This window comes from Mauremys reevesii, linkage group 4, assembly GCF_016161935.1.
Source record: "Mauremys reevesii isolate NIE-2019 linkage group 4, ASM1616193v1, whole genome shotgun sequence".
Classification (NCBI taxonomy): domain Eukaryota; kingdom Metazoa; phylum Chordata; order Testudines; family Geoemydidae; genus Mauremys; species Mauremys reevesii.
In genome coordinates, this window is record NC_052626.1 from 106,287,699 (window position 1) to 106,306,911 (window position 19,213).

Sequence of the window (19,213 nt, forward strand, 5' to 3'; positions counted from 1 at the left end):
ACATTCAGACTCTGCATCTTTAGCCCACCCCCCCTCTACACTTCAGAGCCTGAGCCTGAATGTCTACCTACCTTCCCCCGCCCCCAGCACAAGCCCGAGGCTGAAGCTCCGGGACTCAGTGCTGCTCGCTGTGTAGATGCACCCCCAGAGTCCAGTCCCTCTGCTCCAGTCACTCTTCCATTATCTATCCGCAGTGGAACAGTTTCAACAGGAGAGACTCAGAGAGCTCTGCATCAGACTATCCCATAGCCCAGTGGTTAGGTGGCATGGATGAGCATTCATGTCGCACGCCCTGTCAGCACCTGGGGATGCTAACGATCCAACCAAGAGACCAAATTCAGTGATGAATCCTGGTCATGCGCCACCTGAGGCACGTTGTGCATGTGCTAAGAAGTGCTTAGAGCACTCCCCTGCCAGGCGGAGACCCTTGTTCAGATCCTTTTTGCCCCTCTGACAGAGAGGCAAGGCATTGAACCTGGGTCTCCCACATCCCAGGTGAGTGCTCCAACTCCTGGGCAAAAAGTATAAGGACAGCACCACCATCACCACCTCCTGTGGCCATTTTGCGTGGAGCAAGGCAGGCGCCCAAATGGATTCTCACAAGAAATACCTTGGGTGCGTAAGGCACCTGACTGCAGGAGAGGAGTTCCCATTCCGGGATCACTATGCAGAGATAGGCCCTACAGCCTAGACTTGGGTACCAATCTCTGGGCAGGGCTTAGGACACGCCCTTCTCGTTGCCATCGTCCCTGTGGCTAGCTTAGGCAGCTCCCCAGCTAGTGTGCTGTCTTTTTGTGGATGCCTATCCTCTCCCCATTTATTGTATAGGGAGCCTAGGTGCCTAACTCAGCTTTGGGGGTTACAGTGTTGGTCCTGTGGTTTTCCAGGTGCCTAAAAGGGAGGTACTATGGCTGGGGTTTCCAACTGTCTAATCGCACAAACCCAAACATCCTTCCCCACCCCGTCCCCAAGGCTACACCCCTTCTTCAAGGCCCTGCTCCCCACTCACTCCAGTCCCTCTCCTTCCGTCGCTTGCTTTCCCCCACCCTCAGCTGGGGCAGGGGGTTGGGGTGTGGGCTCTGGGCTGGGGCAGAAGGGTTTGGAGCGTGGAAGGGGGCTCCAGGCTGAGCCTGAGGTGGGGGGTTGGGCGGCAGGAGGGGGTGCGGACTCTGGGAGGGAGTGTGTGTAGGGGACGGGGTTCAGGGCTGGACAGGGATGCAGGGGGTTGGGGCGCAGGAGGAGGTTCGGGGTGCAGGTTCCGGCCAGATGGCATTTACCTCGGGTGGCTTCCAGAAGTGGCGGCATGTCCGGCAGTGGCTCCTAGGCTCAGGAGTGGCCAGATGGCTCTGCCCCTGCCTGCAGGCACCTCTCCCGCAGCTCCCATTGGCCGCAGTTCCCTGTTCCCAGCCAATGGGAGCAGCAAAATCGGAGCTCGGGGCAGGGGCAGCATGCGGAGACCCCCTGGCCACCCCTGTGTCTCGGAGCTGCTGCTGTCGTGGGACATGCCGGTTGTACAGGAGCAGCACAGAGCTAGGGCAGGTAGGGAGCCTGCCTTAGTCCTACTGCGCTGCCAGATTTTTAGCAGCCTAAAATCTCCTGGGTTAGTTTCAGTAGTCTCCAGGAGATCGAGCCCGATTCCAGGAGACTCCCAGCCAAACTGGGAGGGTTAGCAACCCTAACTATGACGCTCACTGTTGCAATACCTAAGTCCCTTTGTGGATCTCATCCAGAGCATTTAGAGAAAAAGGATTTTAAAACAACAGACTCTAAGTCAGGGATTGGCAACCTCTGGCATGTGGCTTGCCAGGGCAAGCACACTGGCGGGCCGGGCCAGTTTGTTTACCTGCTGCGTCAGCAGGTTCGGCCAATCGGTTTGTCATCCCAGGCCAATGGGGGCGGTGGGAAGCCGCGACCAGCACATCCCTCGCCCACGCCGCTTCCCACTGTCCCCATTGGCCTGGGACAGCAAACCGCGGCCAGTGGGAGCCGCGATCGGCCGAACCTGCTGATAACTGGCCCGGCCTGCCAGGATGCTTACCCTGCTGAGCTGCGTGCAGAGGTTGCCAACCCCTGGTCTAACTGTATGTCTACTTTTCCTAAAGGGTTAGGGTTACTATCCCCATGGTAACCTGGGCAGGCCTAGCTTCTTCAGACAGTTTGGTGGTTGCCTGCATCTTAGTCTGGTTCCTACAAATTCTCCATATTAACTAAACCACTATGCTCATACAGTAGACATCCCAGTAATCAGGTCAGCATAGAGTATACAGAAGTTATTCCAGAACAGCTCCAGTTCTGTCAGCAGATCAAGGGGAGAACTGTACAATCACAGATTTCATCCATGTGCACTCTACAGAAGATCAGCAGGTACCATGTAATCTATAAAACACTGAACATCCACTGGATGTACATGCGACTCATTCACAAACCAGATCAGCAGCCGCAGGACAACAACAACAACAAAAGAGGAAAATGTGGCTTTGGAAAGCCTTCCGCCCCTTGAATTTCAGGGCCTGTACAAAGCCCTTAGAATGTGGGAAGGTAAAGCCTACTTTTTTATTTTATCAGCTGGTCACAACTTTCTGTCACAAACACCTTTTGATTTGAACCCGCTACTTAATGTTTGTGAGACTGAGGGAAGCATATAAAGATGCTGGAGGGTGGTGGGAAGATACACACACTGAGTCCCAAACTGCTGACAATAGCATCTTGCCTGAAAGAATACAGAATATTTTATATTTTGCAAGCTCCAGTGCGTCATTCATCTTTTCTATTGGCTTAAATTCTTCAGACCGGGGAAACTGAAGAACTTTGTGTTTGTTGTCTTTCATCAGGTAGATTTTCCCCAGGCTTACCTGGCTATAATTAAAAACCCAATCCTTTAATCATCTGTTTGTTGCCAGAAGAGAAAGCTAGAGGGACAGACAGAGTATATATAATGTAAATCTTTCCTCCCAGAGACAGTCTCTCGAATAATCCAGTAACAAGATTGCAGTTGAAGATATAATTTGTTTGACAAGAAGAGATAAATTTAGTCAAGGGACCAGACTGTCTGTGTGTGTAAATGTTTTTCCCCCTTTAATTTTAAAATCACATCTGGTGCTTAGATATCAGTTACTTGCCAGCAACTCCAGGTGCTTCATTTGCTTAATCCTTGTGCAGAATGTTCCCAGCAGATACTATGCTACAAGCTTTCCAGCACCGTGCCTTAGACCAGAGGTTCTCAACCTTTTTCTTTCTGACCCCCCCTTCCCCCGCCAACATGCTATAAAAACTCCACAGCCCACCTGTGCCAACGTAACTGGGTTTCTGCATATAAAAGCCAGGGACAGCATTAGGGGGTAGCAAGCAGGGCAATTGCCTGGGGCCTCATGCCACGGGGGTCACCACGAAGCTACATTGCTCAGACTTCGGCTTCAGCCCCGGATGGCGGGGCTCAGAGCCTGGGCTTCAACCCCATGCAGCAGGACTTTGGTTTCTGCCCTGGGCCCCAGCAAGTCTAATGTTGGCCATGCTTGGTGACCCCCCTGAAACCTACTCGCAGCCCCCCAGGGGGCCTCAGACCCCTGGTTGAGAACCACTACCCTAGGCTTTTTCCATTTACTGATGTTTACAACTCTATAGAAAATTAGAGCCTAATAGCTTTCCTATCAGGCCAGCTTCAACTGATTGTGCAGTGTAAAATGACGTTCTGGAGAGAAAGGGGATAAAACTTACACCTCCCAGTAAAAATTCTCATAGGAGTCACGTCTACGCTACAGACTTGTGCTGGCATAGCCGTTTCGGTCAGGCACATGACTCATGATAGACATAGCTGTGCCAGCAAAAGCCCCTGCGGTAGATGTAGTTATATCAGCAAAAAAGTGTGCTTTTACTAGTAAAGCTTAATTTGCTCGGTGGGGTGGGGAGAGGGCTGGAATATGCTATGCAGCAAAAACTGCATCCCCACTAGAAGCACTTTGCCGGTATAGTATAAAGCACACCTAGTGTAGACGGGGGCTCAGTAAATGTACTTTGAAGGAGGTTTTGTTCACATCTTTTCTGTGATGAGACCACTCTGAAATTAGAACCATTTTACACAGTCCTGGCTGAGAATGATTGTGTGTTCCTGAAGGAACTCCAAGCCCTTGACTGAATAGCCTACAGTCATCAGCGCTCTATGCCTGCTGTAACATATTGTAGGTTTTAGGGAATCTCCTACTCCCTGAGTAGCGTGGAGGTGGCTGCTTGCAAAACTCTTGACCTCATTTCATTATCTTCAATCAGAAGTTCCCTTTTGGTTTTATATTGGCATAACCATAAGTAATTACACATCATCATGATACAACAACTTACTTATTACTCTAGACCCCTGGCTTTCTTCCATTAAGCTACCCACGCTACTTTCACCTAATTGCCAGACCTCAGCAATTCCAGTTTTGGTCATATCCAGTTCCTGAGTGGCTGCTTCATCTCCCAGTCAAATAATTCTTTGTTTTTGTTGCCTTTAAGACACTGCATTCCAGAACCCTCTTCTCATTTTCTGATCTTATTTCACTCTCCCTTTTCCCAGACCTCAACTTTCTCCCCTTTTCCCCTGTTACTTCGCTTTATTTTACAGCTGCACAGCACTTTCCAATATCCTGTGCTATTAAACTGTGATCTTTGCTTAACTGGGAACAGATGTATCTGAAAATAAGTTCTAAGCAGCCATTAAAAAAAAAAAGGTTAAAACAACCCAACTTACCCTTGCTGTTAGAAACCATGATCCAAAGCCCAGTGAAGCCAATGGAAAGACTTTTTCAATGGGAGATTGAGCAGGCCCACATAATGCTCTTTATTTGTAGATGTCAACATGCTTCACAAAAGAAGGTAAATATCATTACCTTCATTTCAAAGGTGGGGCGACTGAAACACAGAACATTTAAGCAACTTGCCCAAGGTCAAAATGTGGGTCAGTGGCATTGCTTGGAACAGAATTTGACGTCTCCTCCTGTCCAGTGCCCTATCCACTACTCCACATTACTGAGGTTTTCTGGAGAGGACATTCCTGGGCTAGATCCTCAACTGGTGGAGCATCAAGTTACACGGGCTAAGGTTCTGGCTCTTGTAGCTAGACATGAAGGAAAAGAGGACGAGATAATTTGATACCTTAACTTATTTGTTGAGCCAATTAATGATACACAAGCTTCGTGACAAAGAGGTCTCTCTGAGGGTGTTGCCAAAGAGGTCTCTCTGATGGGTGTTGCTCTACGAGACGTTTCGTTTTGATCAGATTGCAAGTACTGGATTGGGGCAGATTCCCCCATTAAGTTTTAGAAGACACCTTTTTAAAATAAATCTATTTTGTTAACATTTTAAAGAAAAACTCGGAATGAAGATGCACCAGAGCCCTGGGCTATGGAATAAGAAAAGAGGCCCCATACATTAGAGATGATTTAAGGTACTATTGTATAGCGAGACAGTTGGATTTAAAAATGTGGTCTGGAAGTGTCGCTTCTTAATGAGACAAGAGAAGCAGTGGGTCTCACAATAGAGTATCACTGAAGACGATGCTGGAATGAGACTTTTTGACCCTAGCCATGTGGCATGTGACACAAACACAGCTGGTAACACTCATCTGACCCATTTCCAGCAAACACAGGTTGAGTTCAGACTGCTGCCTTTCTGCTTTGCAACCCGGGCTAAACTGCACTTGCCTAAGTAGTTTATATCAGCGCATTGTGGGAAAATCATGACAGCTATCCTATAGTGCCTCCGCCTGGGAGACAGTGCCCAGAGGACATGCTCCAGCACAAGCTGGGCCCGTGCACTCTGGGATATTCTACAGCACAGAGAGAAGGGGAAGGAAGGAAGTCTAGCCAAACTGGTTACACAGGCTCACATGGTGTTGGGAGGGAATTCCCTTCTATATGGCAAAAGAAAAAGTGTGCCAAAGCAATTACAAGATGACAGCAGCGTGCCAGACAATGGTTACTAACCAAGTATGAACCACGTGGGACTGTGAGGACACAATCTGTGGTCAGAGCCAATCATGCCACCAACTGGATACAAGCAGCATTAAAACTTACAGTGTAAGGCCTCCGCTGAAGTTTTGTTCATTGGTAGAACAAATATGCCAAGGGGCAAAGCGAGTCAGACCATCGCAGGTGAGGGAGGCTCCCTGGCTGCAGTTATGCCGCACAAGTTGTGTGTGTGCGGGGGGAGCCTGGACTCACAGGGCTGTTGAAGGGATGCACCACTCTTGCATAGCAGGGAACCCAGCACTACAGAGGCTTCCTGGGCACCAGGAAGCAGTTGAAGATATGACAAGATACTGATCAAGGCTTTAAATCTGTTTACTAAATGGCAGGGATGGAGGGGTGCTAGTACAGTGTTCCCACTGCCGCGGGGCTTCATCAGGCTCCAAGGACTAGCTCTGCATCTGCTCTACAACCTGGGAAGGAGAATTCTGTTCTCCCCTGGGCTGGGCCCTGGGTCTCTGGATGTGGCCCCAGGCCCTATGGGTACGTCTACACAGTGTTTTCAAACCTGCAGCGGTGAGTCTGAGAGTCTGGGTCTACACACTTGGGCTTGCGCTACGGCTCTACAAACTGCTGTGCAAAGATACGGGCTCGGAGTCTGAAGACCAGGGTGGGGGATGGCTTTCAGAGTCCAAGCTCCAGCCTGACCTGTCACTTCAGAGTGCTGACTACACAGCTGTTTTTAGAGAGTGTTAGACCAAACTCCGCTGGCCCAACTCTGTAGACCTGGGCTCTGAGACTTGCTGAGGCAGGTTTTGAAACGTAGTGTCGGCATACCCTACGTGGCCATGCTGTGAGACAGTGGCACTAAATCCAGTTTGGATCTTTGGATCTGTTCTTTGAAGCAGCATTACAGTATTCAGGGAGGCTCTCATTCATACTGACTAGTCAGCTGTTCACTAACTGCTCTGTAACATTCACTGTCACTGCTTGAACAATCTGCCTACACAAAGGTGAGCCGTCTTACCTACCAGCTGGTCAGCTTTGTGCTTGTCTAGACAAACTGGGAATCACACCGCCCAGTTCAAATGCAGACATACCCTGAGTGGCTCTGCATTGCTCTTTTAGAAGTAGGCAGCATGAGAAATATTTTCTGTCAAATATTGTCCCCCCAGATTGACACAAGGCTATTTTAAAATCTCCTTTCCAAATGCTTTAGGCCTGTGCTTGAACTGGATGAGTGATGCCGGGGGGGAGGATTATTTATGCCTCCACTTCTCACTTGCTGCAAGCTAAAAAAGGGAGAAATGTTTGAGGAAGAAAAAGAGCGTAAACAGTTGGAGTATAATACCTTGGGGTTGGGGGAGGGGAAGGAAGAGGACCCTATCAGTTTTTGAAAGGATTGGGGGCAATAACCTTCACTCTCTGTGGGAGGGTGAAGGGGGGCAGAATCATCCTTTTTTGTGTGGGAGAAAAATATCAGTATTGCCAACCATAAGGATTCAAAAACCAGGGTCACACCTACAAAGTAATGAGATTTGCTTAAAAATCATGGGTTTAACATTATATAATTCTTTTTATTTGCCTTCCAGATTTTGAGCAGGAGGGATCATGTTTTGAAGCTTTTCACTGCAGCCAGGAAAGTTAGAAACTACTTTAAAAAAAATCCAAAAAACCATAACCCTGAGGTTCTCCTGCAATCACAGGACTCCAGAAGCTGGGGCTTTAAGAAGGGCCTCAGATATCATGAGACTCACGATAAAATTGCAAGAATTGGTAATGCTGCATCTGATTGCATTTTTGGGACTGGGTGGGTGAATAAGGGCCATATCGTCACTTGCTTCCCTCCCGCAAATCTGAACCCTTTTCTAGCCCCTGCGTGTGTGGAATGTGTACTAAGAACACAGGCAAACAACAAATGCTGTTCTCTTCCCAGCAGACCAGCTGCTTTATTGTTTCAGAAACACAATGGGTGTGTGTTTGGCTTTCCTTATAACTAAACCATTTTGTTTTGAATATACACAGAGAGATTTAAAGTAAACACTGCTTGATTCCCCCCTCATTCATTTCTGCAATGTCAGCATCTACCTTTCTACTCTATCCCTTGAAAATGAACAACGCACAGGACCATAGATCCTACATCTGTTTAAAAGGGTGTCTCCTGCATCATCTTTAATCTGCAGAGCTCCTCAAAGCAAGTTAGACGGACATTTTATAGAGAGCAAAATAAGGAAACGAGAAATCTAATCTGTAGCTGAGGATCAAACCGATGTGGTTCATTGAAAAGTACATTACATTTGTTATGAATAAGGCTTTAATTTTCTCAATGAAGTAGGGAGTCCATTCATCAGCATTCATCCATTTAGATGAGATGGAATTCACTTGCACCTTAATCACACGCATATCAGTATCAACCAACATTATACCACAGAAACAAAGGTATCTGAAATGCCAATCTAAAGAAAGGTGTAGGTACTGTGATGGAGCAAGGCCGGATGGCTCCAGGAAAGTATTGAGGAGCAGGTATGTTAGGTAGCTCCAGGCTAAGCAAATCCCTAGTACCATGGGAACCAAAATGGCAGTTGCTCCAGGCTAATCAAGGCACCTGGGGCCAATTAAGAACTTTCTAGAAGGCACCAGAGAGAGCTACATTCATTGGAGCACCTGCAGCCAATCAGGACAGGCTAATCAAGGCACCTGGTATAAAAAGGGGAGCTCACTCTAGTCTAGGGAGGAGGAGCCAGAGGAAAGAAGTGCGCATGAGGAGCTGGGAGCAAGAGACACAAGGAACTAAGAACTGAGAGGGGGTACTATTGGAGGATTGAGGAAAACACCATACAATCAAGCAGCATCAGACACCAGGAGGATCCTGTGGTGAGGATAAAGAAGGTGTTTGAAGGAGGCTATGGGGAAGTAGCCCAGGGAGCTGTAGCGGTCAAGCAGCAGTTACAAGTAGCACTATAGAGACTGCTGCAATTCACAGGGCCCTGGGCTGGAACCCGGAGTAGAGGGCGGGCCCGGGTTCCCCCCTAGCCCCGCTACTCCTAATCAGACATAGGAGTAGTTGATCCAGTCTATGGGTTTCATCCAAGGGGAAAACCACTGAGGGGAAGAAATCCGCCAATAAGCGCAGGACCTACTAGAGGAGAGGAGGAACTTTGCCACAGTACACAAACAAAAGGGCTCTGCTGGACAGACTTAGCACACCTGCAATAAACTCAGTAGAAAGTAATTAAAAAATCAACTCCATTATGGCCACTGTCTACATCAGATACCTTTGGACTCTTATTTAAAGACCTGATCTGAACAGAAAACACAATTCTTGCTAAGTATCAGCATATTTTAGGCCAGATTCTCAGGTGGTAGAGCTACACAGATTTACATCAGCTGAAGATTTGGTCCTGCTTACCTAAAACTTGTAAAAGTGAGCTACAAAGTAAAAAAATCAAACGTGAATTGTTCCTAGATTTATGAATAGGATTCTCTTACTAATCAGGCTGGTGGAGGGGTGGGGTTGGGAAAGCACAGGAACCAGTTTTAACATTATTTGCTTGCTTCCCTAGAGAATTTTCTTGGTGCTTTTGGCTCAATGCCAATATCCCACAATTGGACATCACAAAAAACTGAAGTCTCACTGCAGCCCCTAAAACCCATGGTATTTGTGATGTGCAGAATGATGCATTCAAGGATACATTCAGTGAAGCAGCATAGTTCCATTTCATGGATGGAAAAAGAATTACCAAAAAGGCTAATTGAACATAATTTCTGTTAAAAAATTAACATCTGCAAACACTTAGCAGGTATAGAGTTTACTAATAGACATGGTCTTATTGGCTTTGGTGGGACTATGCCTGATTATTAAGCACTATAGCCAGCAGTAATTGTTTGCAGGACCAGATCCTTGGTTAGCATAGAAATCCCATTGTTATCAGTATTAGAAATACGGTGGCACCTAAAGACCCCAACCAAGACTGAAGCCCAATTATCTTAAGCACCATATAGACACACAGTGATAGACAGTCCTCCCTGCCAAAGGGCTTGCAATCTAAATAGACAAAAGAACTGTCATTGCTATTTTACACTATCACCATTTTAAAGCTAGGGAAACTGAGGCACAGATCAATTAAGTGACTTGTCCAAAGTCACACACAAACTCTGTGGGAGAGCCAGGATATGCACTCTGATTTCCTAAGCCCCAGTTCAAGGCTTTAAACCCAAGACAATAATTTAGGGTAGAACTTAACTCTCATTTTTACCTATAAACCTTATTTTATAAACTATATTTCTGCAGTTGCTTAAGTCTCTTCCTCTCTCCTGAGAAAACTTTGGTACAGTACAGTACCTTCTGATTTTGTCTTCTTTACCAACTAGCATAGCTGAATCTTCCCACTTCCTCACTCTCCTCTCCTATTGGCTGTATTCCATTGACAATTTCTTCCTCATTACAGTTTTTGTAATGCATTAGTCAGTCGTGCACATTTCCACAGAGTGGATAGGATTCCTTTCTCAGTATTCAAGGCCTCTATAAAAATACTAGGTCAGATCATCCACTAGCATAAGCTGGCAGAGCTCAGCTGAAGTAAATGGAGCTGTGCCAATTTATACCAGCTAAGGATGTGGCCCATTGAGTTTAGAGCAAGAGCCACACTTTTGCTGTGCAGGCTAGGACAACATGTTAGTTCAACACTGGGCTGCATCCATGGCCTAAAACTCAATGACAAAAGTCGTCAAGAGGAAGAACGTTTTCCAGAGACACTCCATTCTCGACTACTATCCGAAAGTGTGGAAGAAATGCTTATTTATAATTATTTTCTAGGTTCCAGACAAATAATCTAGTCAGTGCAATCCACAGCCAAGAATTACATTTCACAAGTATTACCCAAATGGTTTTAATGGTAATCCTCTGCCTGAAGCAATCCTAGTTTACTGCAGCAGAAAGAGTGATTAAGTGCATGATTAGATACTAGCTAGGAAGCAGGTGGGACTTTCTTCAGCTCACCTGGTGGATCAGTTGCCTGGAGCTTTTGCAGGTCTTGGCAAAGTCTTGACTGCTATGGGCTGTGTGTCTTAGGGCTAGTCTACACTAGAAGCGCTATATTGGCGCAGCTGCACTGATGGTGCTCTATGCCAATGGGAGAGCACTCTCCCATTAGCATCGTTACTCCATCTCCACTAGAGGTGGATGCTGTGTTGGCAGGAAAGCATCTCCCGCCAACATAGAGCCAGTGTGGACTGCACTTAGGTCACTGAACTGGCGTCGCTCGGGGTATTTTTTCCACACCGCGAGCGACATACATTAAATCAACATAAGTGATAGCGTAGACCTGCCCATATGCACTAATTGAATCTAGCTAAAAAGTGGAGGTTCTCCTGAGAGCACTTGGCTGCCACATGACAGATACAGCAGGTCTGATTATATTGTCATGTCCACTTACCATTTGAAGGACACCGAAATATGACATCAGATATCCAGTCTGTGCTGCCTCCAGCCCAAAGAAATTCATAGAGATGATGGAAAACATAATCAGGAACAAACCTACAGAGTGTATTAAAAAGAAAATATATTTAATGGGTATTGGAATATATTTACACTGCAAGTAAAGGGCCACACCCTGCTTAATCACCACTGATGTAAAGACAGTGGAGTTGCTCTGCAATAACACTGAATGCAGACAAGCAGACAAATATACTTTGGGTTTTTTAAAAAATCTTTAACCATTTCAACTATTACCTTTAAAAATGTGACTTAGAAGAAGTTAGATACAATCGTGCTGATTAGTGGAAGCAGTTCACATGGTTTTATTAGGCCAGACATGCTAACCTTTAGGATAGCACAAGAAAACAATTTTTTTTGTTCAGACAAGATTGTAACCAGGGGATAATTCCTCATTCCTTTTGCCTAACTTCAGATTTTCACCATTGGATTTGGGGTCTCAGAAACAGCCTAGAGACAGGAGATTAAATACAGTGGTTTCACTGTGCACAGGGTGAATGACTTCATTGGCACGTGGAGTTTCTGTCTCTCATGCATCTCTAATGTTGTCTGCACAGAGAGGCAGTCAAGGAAGCATGGACGGCCTCAGCTCACAGTGGGCCTGCTTTTCAATTACTGTATTTTACACACACACACACCCATCTACAGACCAGTACATAATAAGTAGATATTTGCCACAAAATAAGAGTACAGCAAAAGATGTCTGAGGATGACAGTTTGCTGACAAACGACTCACTAACTCAGCTACAGCAGAAGGATTTTGCCCACACTTCCTGTGATGCTGAGAAGCATTATAATTATAGGTCTATAATGCTGTACACTCACAGGGGTTCACTTTGTCCACCTGTTACAAGCATACAACTAGATTATTTTCACTTGTAGCTTTAGAGGCATTCAGACAGGGAAATATATTTTTCAATGGAAGTCCACAAAAACGAGATGTTTACTAAAGGCTATTTTGTACAGCGCGTACTGTCACACGTATTAGAACAGTTCCTCAGTGGGTGTAAATCAGTGGAACTACAGTACACCAATTCACTCCAAATGAACATCTGGCCTATTGACCGCATCAATTCATAACTTTTCCTGTGCTCTGTCTTGGCTGACCAACAAAACTAAGATGGCTGCTAAGTTCCATCCACTGTCCACCTTATACTGCTTGCGATGTAAAGCTAGACCAGGGGTAGGCAACCTATGGCACCTATGGCTGATTTTCAGTGGCACTCAAATTGCCCAGGTCCTGGTCACTGGTCCAGGGCGGGGGCTCCTGCATTTTAATTTAATTTTAAATGAAGCTTCTTAAACATTTTAAAAACCTTATTTACTTTACATACAACTATAGTTTGGTTCTATATTATAGACTTATAGAAAGAGACCTTCTAAAAACGTTACAATGTATGACTGGCACGCGAAACCTTAAATTAGAGTGAATAAATGAAGACACGGCACAGCACTGCTGAAAGATTGCCAGCCCCTGAGCTAGAGAATGTATTTAACAGCTATTGGCTAGCATATGTTCACTATGGCCAGAATTTTCAGAGGAGTTGAGCACTCAGTCAGGGCCAGACTTCCAGAAGACATTGTTTAAAACTTAAAAACCTGACCTTTATGTAGGTGTCTAAATGGAGCTGAACTGCTTTGAAAATCTGGACAGAACTGTGGCTACTGAGCCCTTGAAAATCTGCCTGTGACCTCTTTTGAAAGCCTGGTCCAAGAAGAACGAGTGATGAGCCTTGCACAGTAGAAAGTGTATACATGGCTTAGGAGAGTCAACAGAAACTGGGAAATGTGGGATCACATTTTAAAAAGGGGCTACGTAGGTTCCTAAGTTCCATTTTCAAATGTGATTTGGGCACTTAGGAAACTAAGTCCCATTGGCTTTCCGTGAGATTTAAGCCTGTGACATGTGGTTTGGGATGTCTCAATTTTGGGGTTCCTAATTTCACACACCTTAAAAGGGCCTGAATTTCAGCAAGTGCTGAGTATTCACCCTCTGAAAATCAGGCCCTTGTAAGGGGTTTCAGGTTGGGTACCCAAAAACGGAAGCACCAAAAATCAGTAGTCACTTCTTAAAAACTTGGCCTAAGTTCCTAAGTCCATTTTGGAAAGGTATTTGGACTCTTACGTAATGACCTACAGCTAAATTTTCAATGGTATTTAGGTGCCTAAACATGCAGATAGGCAAATAGTGGGATTTTCAGAAGTGCTGTAGTCCCCTTGATTTCAAAAGGAGTTAGGTGCCCAGGTGCTTTACAAAATCCTACTGGGGCCTATCTGCACCCTTAGGCACCAAAATATCTTTGAAAATCTGGACCCTAAGACACTTTTGAACATTTTACCCTTGGTCTGTTGTGCTGTCTCTCTCTCTTTTACTTATTACATTTTAATGGGGCATTTTTCCCCCCACTTAAGTTGAGAATGAAGCACTGTCATGTAGTAAAATACCCCACCTTGTTCTTAGAGTGGCAGATATTCCCAGTATTAGAGGTACCCAAACTATATCAGCCCATCTGTCCATCACCACCCTGCCTTAAATGTACCTCACTTAGGAAGGTACTTATTATCCCACATAAGTTAATTTTAGTGAGTAACCACTGCCGACTTGCCTCTATATATATTACAAACTTGTTTACAATGTAAATAAAAGGTCTGTAATTTAGACGAATTAACTAATGTAATTATATGGTTGCAGTAGTGAGATGAAGGTAGATGAGAGTTTAGCCTCAAGCAGTGAGGTGCAAATAAGTGGACAACAGCCAAATCACCTCAGGCTGTAATCACCAGGTCAGTAACTTGAGAGACCTGAAAAGTGAAGTCAGGTGTTGCCAGAGATTTAATAGGTGGAGCTCTTCTGTCTCAACCAGCTACTTTCCCAGTGTGGCACTGTGCTTCTGGAGAGACAGTCTTTCTGATGAAATGCAAGATAAGACCCTAGCCACTCAGGATTGTTAAACGTTCCCATGACATTTTTTTTTAAGTGTTAGAATATTAGCCACTGTGTCCTGTCCAAATCCCATCTTAATTAATTACATTTTGCCTACCTAACAGTTCCCCTTTAGTTTTTGAATGGCATTGTTATTGTTTGTTTTCCCCTGTAAATATGGTACATTGCTGCTTGTGCAGAATGGCTGCCATGTTCCACCCCATAGGATGATGCATTTCAGCAGTGGGTTACTAATACCGAGATATAAAGTGCATCTTGGGATTCTTTTGGAAGAAAGTTGCTACATGTGGTACATATGAGGTATGGCCCCACAATATGCCAATATTTTTATGGCCGACCTGGAACAACGCTTCCTCAGCTCCCGTCCACTCACGCCCCTTCTCTACCTATGCTACATTGATGACATCTTCATCATCTGGACCCATGGGAAGGAGACTCTGGAAAAATTCCACCATGATTTCAACAGCTTCCACCCCTCCATCAACCTCAGCCTGGACCTATCTACACGGGAGGTCCACTTCCTAGACACCACGGTGCAAATAAGTGGTGGTCACATTAACACCACCCTATACTGAAAACCTACCGACCGCTATGCCTACCTTCATGCCTCCAGCTTCCATCCCGGGCACACCACAAGATCCATTGTCTACAGCCAAGCACTGAGGTACAACCGTATCTGCTCTAACCCCGCAGACAGAGACCAACACCTAGAAAATCTCCACCAAGCATTCTCAAGACTACAGTACCCACACAAGGAAATAAGGAAACAGATCAACAGAGCCAGATGTGTACCCAGGAGCCTCCTACTGCAAGACAAACCCAAGAAAGAAACCAACAGGACTCCACTGGCCATCACATACAGTCCCCAGCTCAAACCCCTCCAACACATCATCAGGGATCTACAACCCATCCTGGACAATGATCCCACACTTTCACAGGCCTTGGGTGGCAGGCCAGTCCTCGCCCACAGACAACCTGCCAACCTGATGCATATTCTCACCAGCAACTGCACACCGCACCATAGTAACTCTAGCTCAGGAACCAACCCATTCAACAAACCTCGATGCCAACTCCTGCCCACATATCTACACCAGCAACACCATCACAGGACCTAACCAGATCAGCCACACCATCACCGGTTCATTCACCTGCACGTCCACCAATGTAATATATGCCATCATATGCCAGCAATGCCCCTCTGCTATGTACATCGGCCAAACCGGACAGTCTCTAAGGAAAAGGATAAATGGACACAAATCTGACATTAGTAATGGCAATATACAAAAACCTGTAGGAGAACACTTCAACCTCCCTGGCCACACAATAGCAGATTTTAAGGTGGCCATCCTACAGCAAAAAAACTTTAGGACCAGACTTCAAAGAGAAACTGCTGAGCTCCAGTTCATCTGCAAATTTAACACCATCAGCTCAGGACTAAACAAAGACTGTGAATGGCTTGCCAATTACAGAACCAGTTTCTCCTCCCTTGGTTTTCACACCTCAGCTGCTGGAACAGGGCCTCATCCTCCCTGATTGATCTAACCTTGTTATCTGTAGCTTGCTTCTTGCTTGCTTATATATACACCTGCCCCTGGAAATTTCCACTGCTTGCATCCGAAGAAGTGGGTATTCACCCACGAAAGCTCATGCTGCAAAACGTCTGTTAGTCTATAAGGTGCCACAGGATTCTTTGCTGCTTCATGAGGCATTATGTTGCGGAATGCACAGAAGACATAGCCTCAGGGTTACACAGTGACATTTTAAAAGTTAAAAATAATACCATGAGCCGACACCTTGAAAATAGGAACCCCCTTAAAACTATCACTTTACAGTCCTGCCTGTTTTGTAAAACACACTAATTCTATGAATTTTCCATTAGGCGAGTGTAGTTATAGGCAAGTAACATTTTTGAAAGAGTTAAGGGAATTGCATTTTTCCTTTGGCCTTACTTGCATACTGTTCTTTTCTCCAGCGGGTTTTCTTTGGACAGTGGTGTTAGGTTGCACAGAATTCAGCATCTCCAGTCAATGCCAAGTGCATGCAAAAAGAGAAATGCAGAACTCCCTTATTTAGAAATCCTTCACAGATTCCTATAGAAGACAGTGAGTCTTGTTTCTTATATTGTCAGGACACTTTCCATGGAACAGTAAAAACATTTTATCAAGCCCAGACAGGCTGAAATGCCATCTCTCTCTTTCAGCCACTCCTAGTAAATCTGCTTTGATATGCAAGCTAAGTTTAATGTTACTTAGACATCAAGAATCATTTTTAAAAGGGCCTCCTCCTTTTTTGAGAGTTTGGAAAAGTTGTGCACACATCCACCTAACACAGTTCCTGTATACATAAATTGGTACTTGCCCAGTATCCTTAGGCACACAAAAGTGAATCCTTGAAATTGCATGGTCCAAAGGGATGGTACTGATCATTTGCACAATTAGCAAAAATAACCCTTAAGAGTTTCCAAGTGAAAAAGGCACACCAGATTACTGAGTTCATCCCTTCCTGGGTTCAAGGCCCTGTCCCCTACAAAAGATTGTGATCACTGCATTAGATTCTGCCCCTCTCCTTATGTCGCAAGTAGTAGGATGAGCAGATTCTTTGTACATGCAGCGGAGGGCCAGCAGCTTCCTGACACAACATACTGGAGGAGAAAGGGTTGTACCATTCAGTGAGGAGGGGGAATATTCATTAATAAGCAGCACAGCTGAACAGAACACAACGCCATCCACAGCTTCAGAAACAACTCTGACATCATAATAAAAAATGCTGACAAAGGAGGTTCTGTTATCATCGTGAATAGGTCGGAATATGAACAAGAGGCTGCTAGGCAACTCTCTGACACCACACTCTACAGGCCATTACCCTCTGATCCCATTCAGGGTTACCAAAAGAAACAACACCATCATCTCAAGAAACTCCCTGAAGCAGCACAGGAACAATCTACACAGACACACCCCTAGAGGCCCAGGGGTATTCTATCTGCTACCCAAGATCCATAAACCTGGGAATCCTGGACACCCCGTCATCTCAGGCATTGGCACCCTGACAGCAGGATTGTCTGGCTATGTAGACTCTCTTCTCAGGCCCTATGCTACCAGCACTCCCAGCTATCTTCAAGACACCACTGACTTCCTGAGGAAACTACAATCCATCGGTGATCTTCCAGAAAACACCATCCTGGGCACTATGGATGTAGAAGCCCTCTACACCTACATTCGAAACAAAGATGGACTACAAGCCATCAGGAACAGTATCCCCGATAACGTCACGGCAAACCTGGTGGCTGAACTTTGTGACTTTGTCCTCACCCACAACTATTTCAAAATTTGGAGACAATTTGTACCTTCAAGTCAGCGAGATGGCTATGGGTACCCGCATGGCTCCACAGTATGCCAACGTTTTTATGGCTGATTTAGAACAACGCTTCCTCAGCTCTCGTCCTCTAACGCTGCTACTCTACTTGCGCTACATTGATGACATCATCATCATCTGGACCCATGGGAAAGAAGCCCTTGAGGAATTCCACCAGGATTTCAACAATTTCCACCCTACCATCAACCTCAGCCTGGAACAGTCCACACAAGAGATCCACTTCCTAGACACTACAGTGCTAATAAGCAATGGTCACATAAACACCATCCTATACCGGAAACCTACTGACCTCCAGCTTTCATCCAGACCACACCACATAATCCATTGTCTACAGCCAAGCTCTAAGATACAACCGCATTTACTCAAATCCCTCAGACAGAGACAAACACCTACAGGATCTCTATCAAGCATTCTTACAACCCACCTGCTGAAGTGAAGAAACAGATTGACAGAGCCAGAAAGGTACCCGGAAGTCACCTACTACAGGACAGGCCCAACAAAGAAAGTAACAGAACATCACTAGCTGTGTCACCTACAGCCCCCAACTAAAACCTCACCAGTGCATCATCAAGGATCTACAACCTATCCTGAAGGATGATCCCTCACTCTCACAGACTTTGGGAGACAGGCCAGTCCTTGCTTACAGACAGCCCCCAACCTGCAGCAAATACTTACTAGCAACTACACACCACACAACAAAAACACTAACCCTATCCCTGCAACAAACCCCGTTGCCAACTCTGTCCGCATATCTATTCAAGGGACACCATCATAGGACCTAACCACATCAGCCACCCCATCAGGGGCTCGTTCACCTGCACATCTACCAATGTGATATATGCCATCATGTGCCAGCAATGCCCCTCTGCCATGCACATTAGCCAAATCGGACAGTCTCTAGGCAAAAGAATAAATGGACACAAATCAGATGTCAAGAATTATAACATTCAAAAACCAGTCGGTGAACACTTCAATCTCCCTGGACACAATAACAGACTTAAAAGTGGCAATTCTTTAACAAAAAAACTTCAAAAAACAGACTCCAATGAGAAGCTGGAGAACTGGAATTAATTTGCAAACTGGACACCATCAAATTAGGCGTGAATAAAGACTGGGAGTGACCAGCCACACAGGAAATGCCCAGGGAAAATTTGACACGCTCCGGCGCCTTGTGGATGTTCTGCAGGACCGCAGGTAGGAGGACAGAGCCCCCTGCACTGTATCTGCAACCGCCCTCCCCCGCCACAAAGTCCCAAACCCCCCTCACCCAAAGTGACAAGAAGGAGGGGTGACAGGGGCCGTGAAAACTGTCACTGCACCCCTGCAGAGTGCACAAATACAAGAAGGCTCTCATTCCCTAAATGTTGAGAAATCCTTCCCTTCCTGGCTCACCGAAGCCCCAATCCCAGTTTCATCCCCTAACTGTGTAGTTGATTATTAAAAGTAGTTTGCTGTTAATTACTA

At 45.7% G+C, this 19,213-nt stretch overlaps 1 protein-coding gene across 10 annotated transcripts in view; it reads right to left on the reverse strand.

The window, feature by feature from the left end:
• SLC22A18 (solute carrier family 22 member 18) overlaps window positions 1-19,213 on the reverse strand; it is a 140,124-nt gene that overhangs the window by 22,079 nt on the left and 98,832 nt on the right. For all 10 annotated transcript variants that reach the window (XM_039536179.1, XM_039536185.1, XM_039536184.1 and 7 more), the window contains one exon: window positions 11,375-11,475. In XM_039536179.1, coding sequence (XP_039392113.1) covers window positions 11,375-11,475 — 101 coding nt within the window. The remainder of the gene's footprint in view (window positions 1-11,374; window positions 11,476-19,213) is intronic.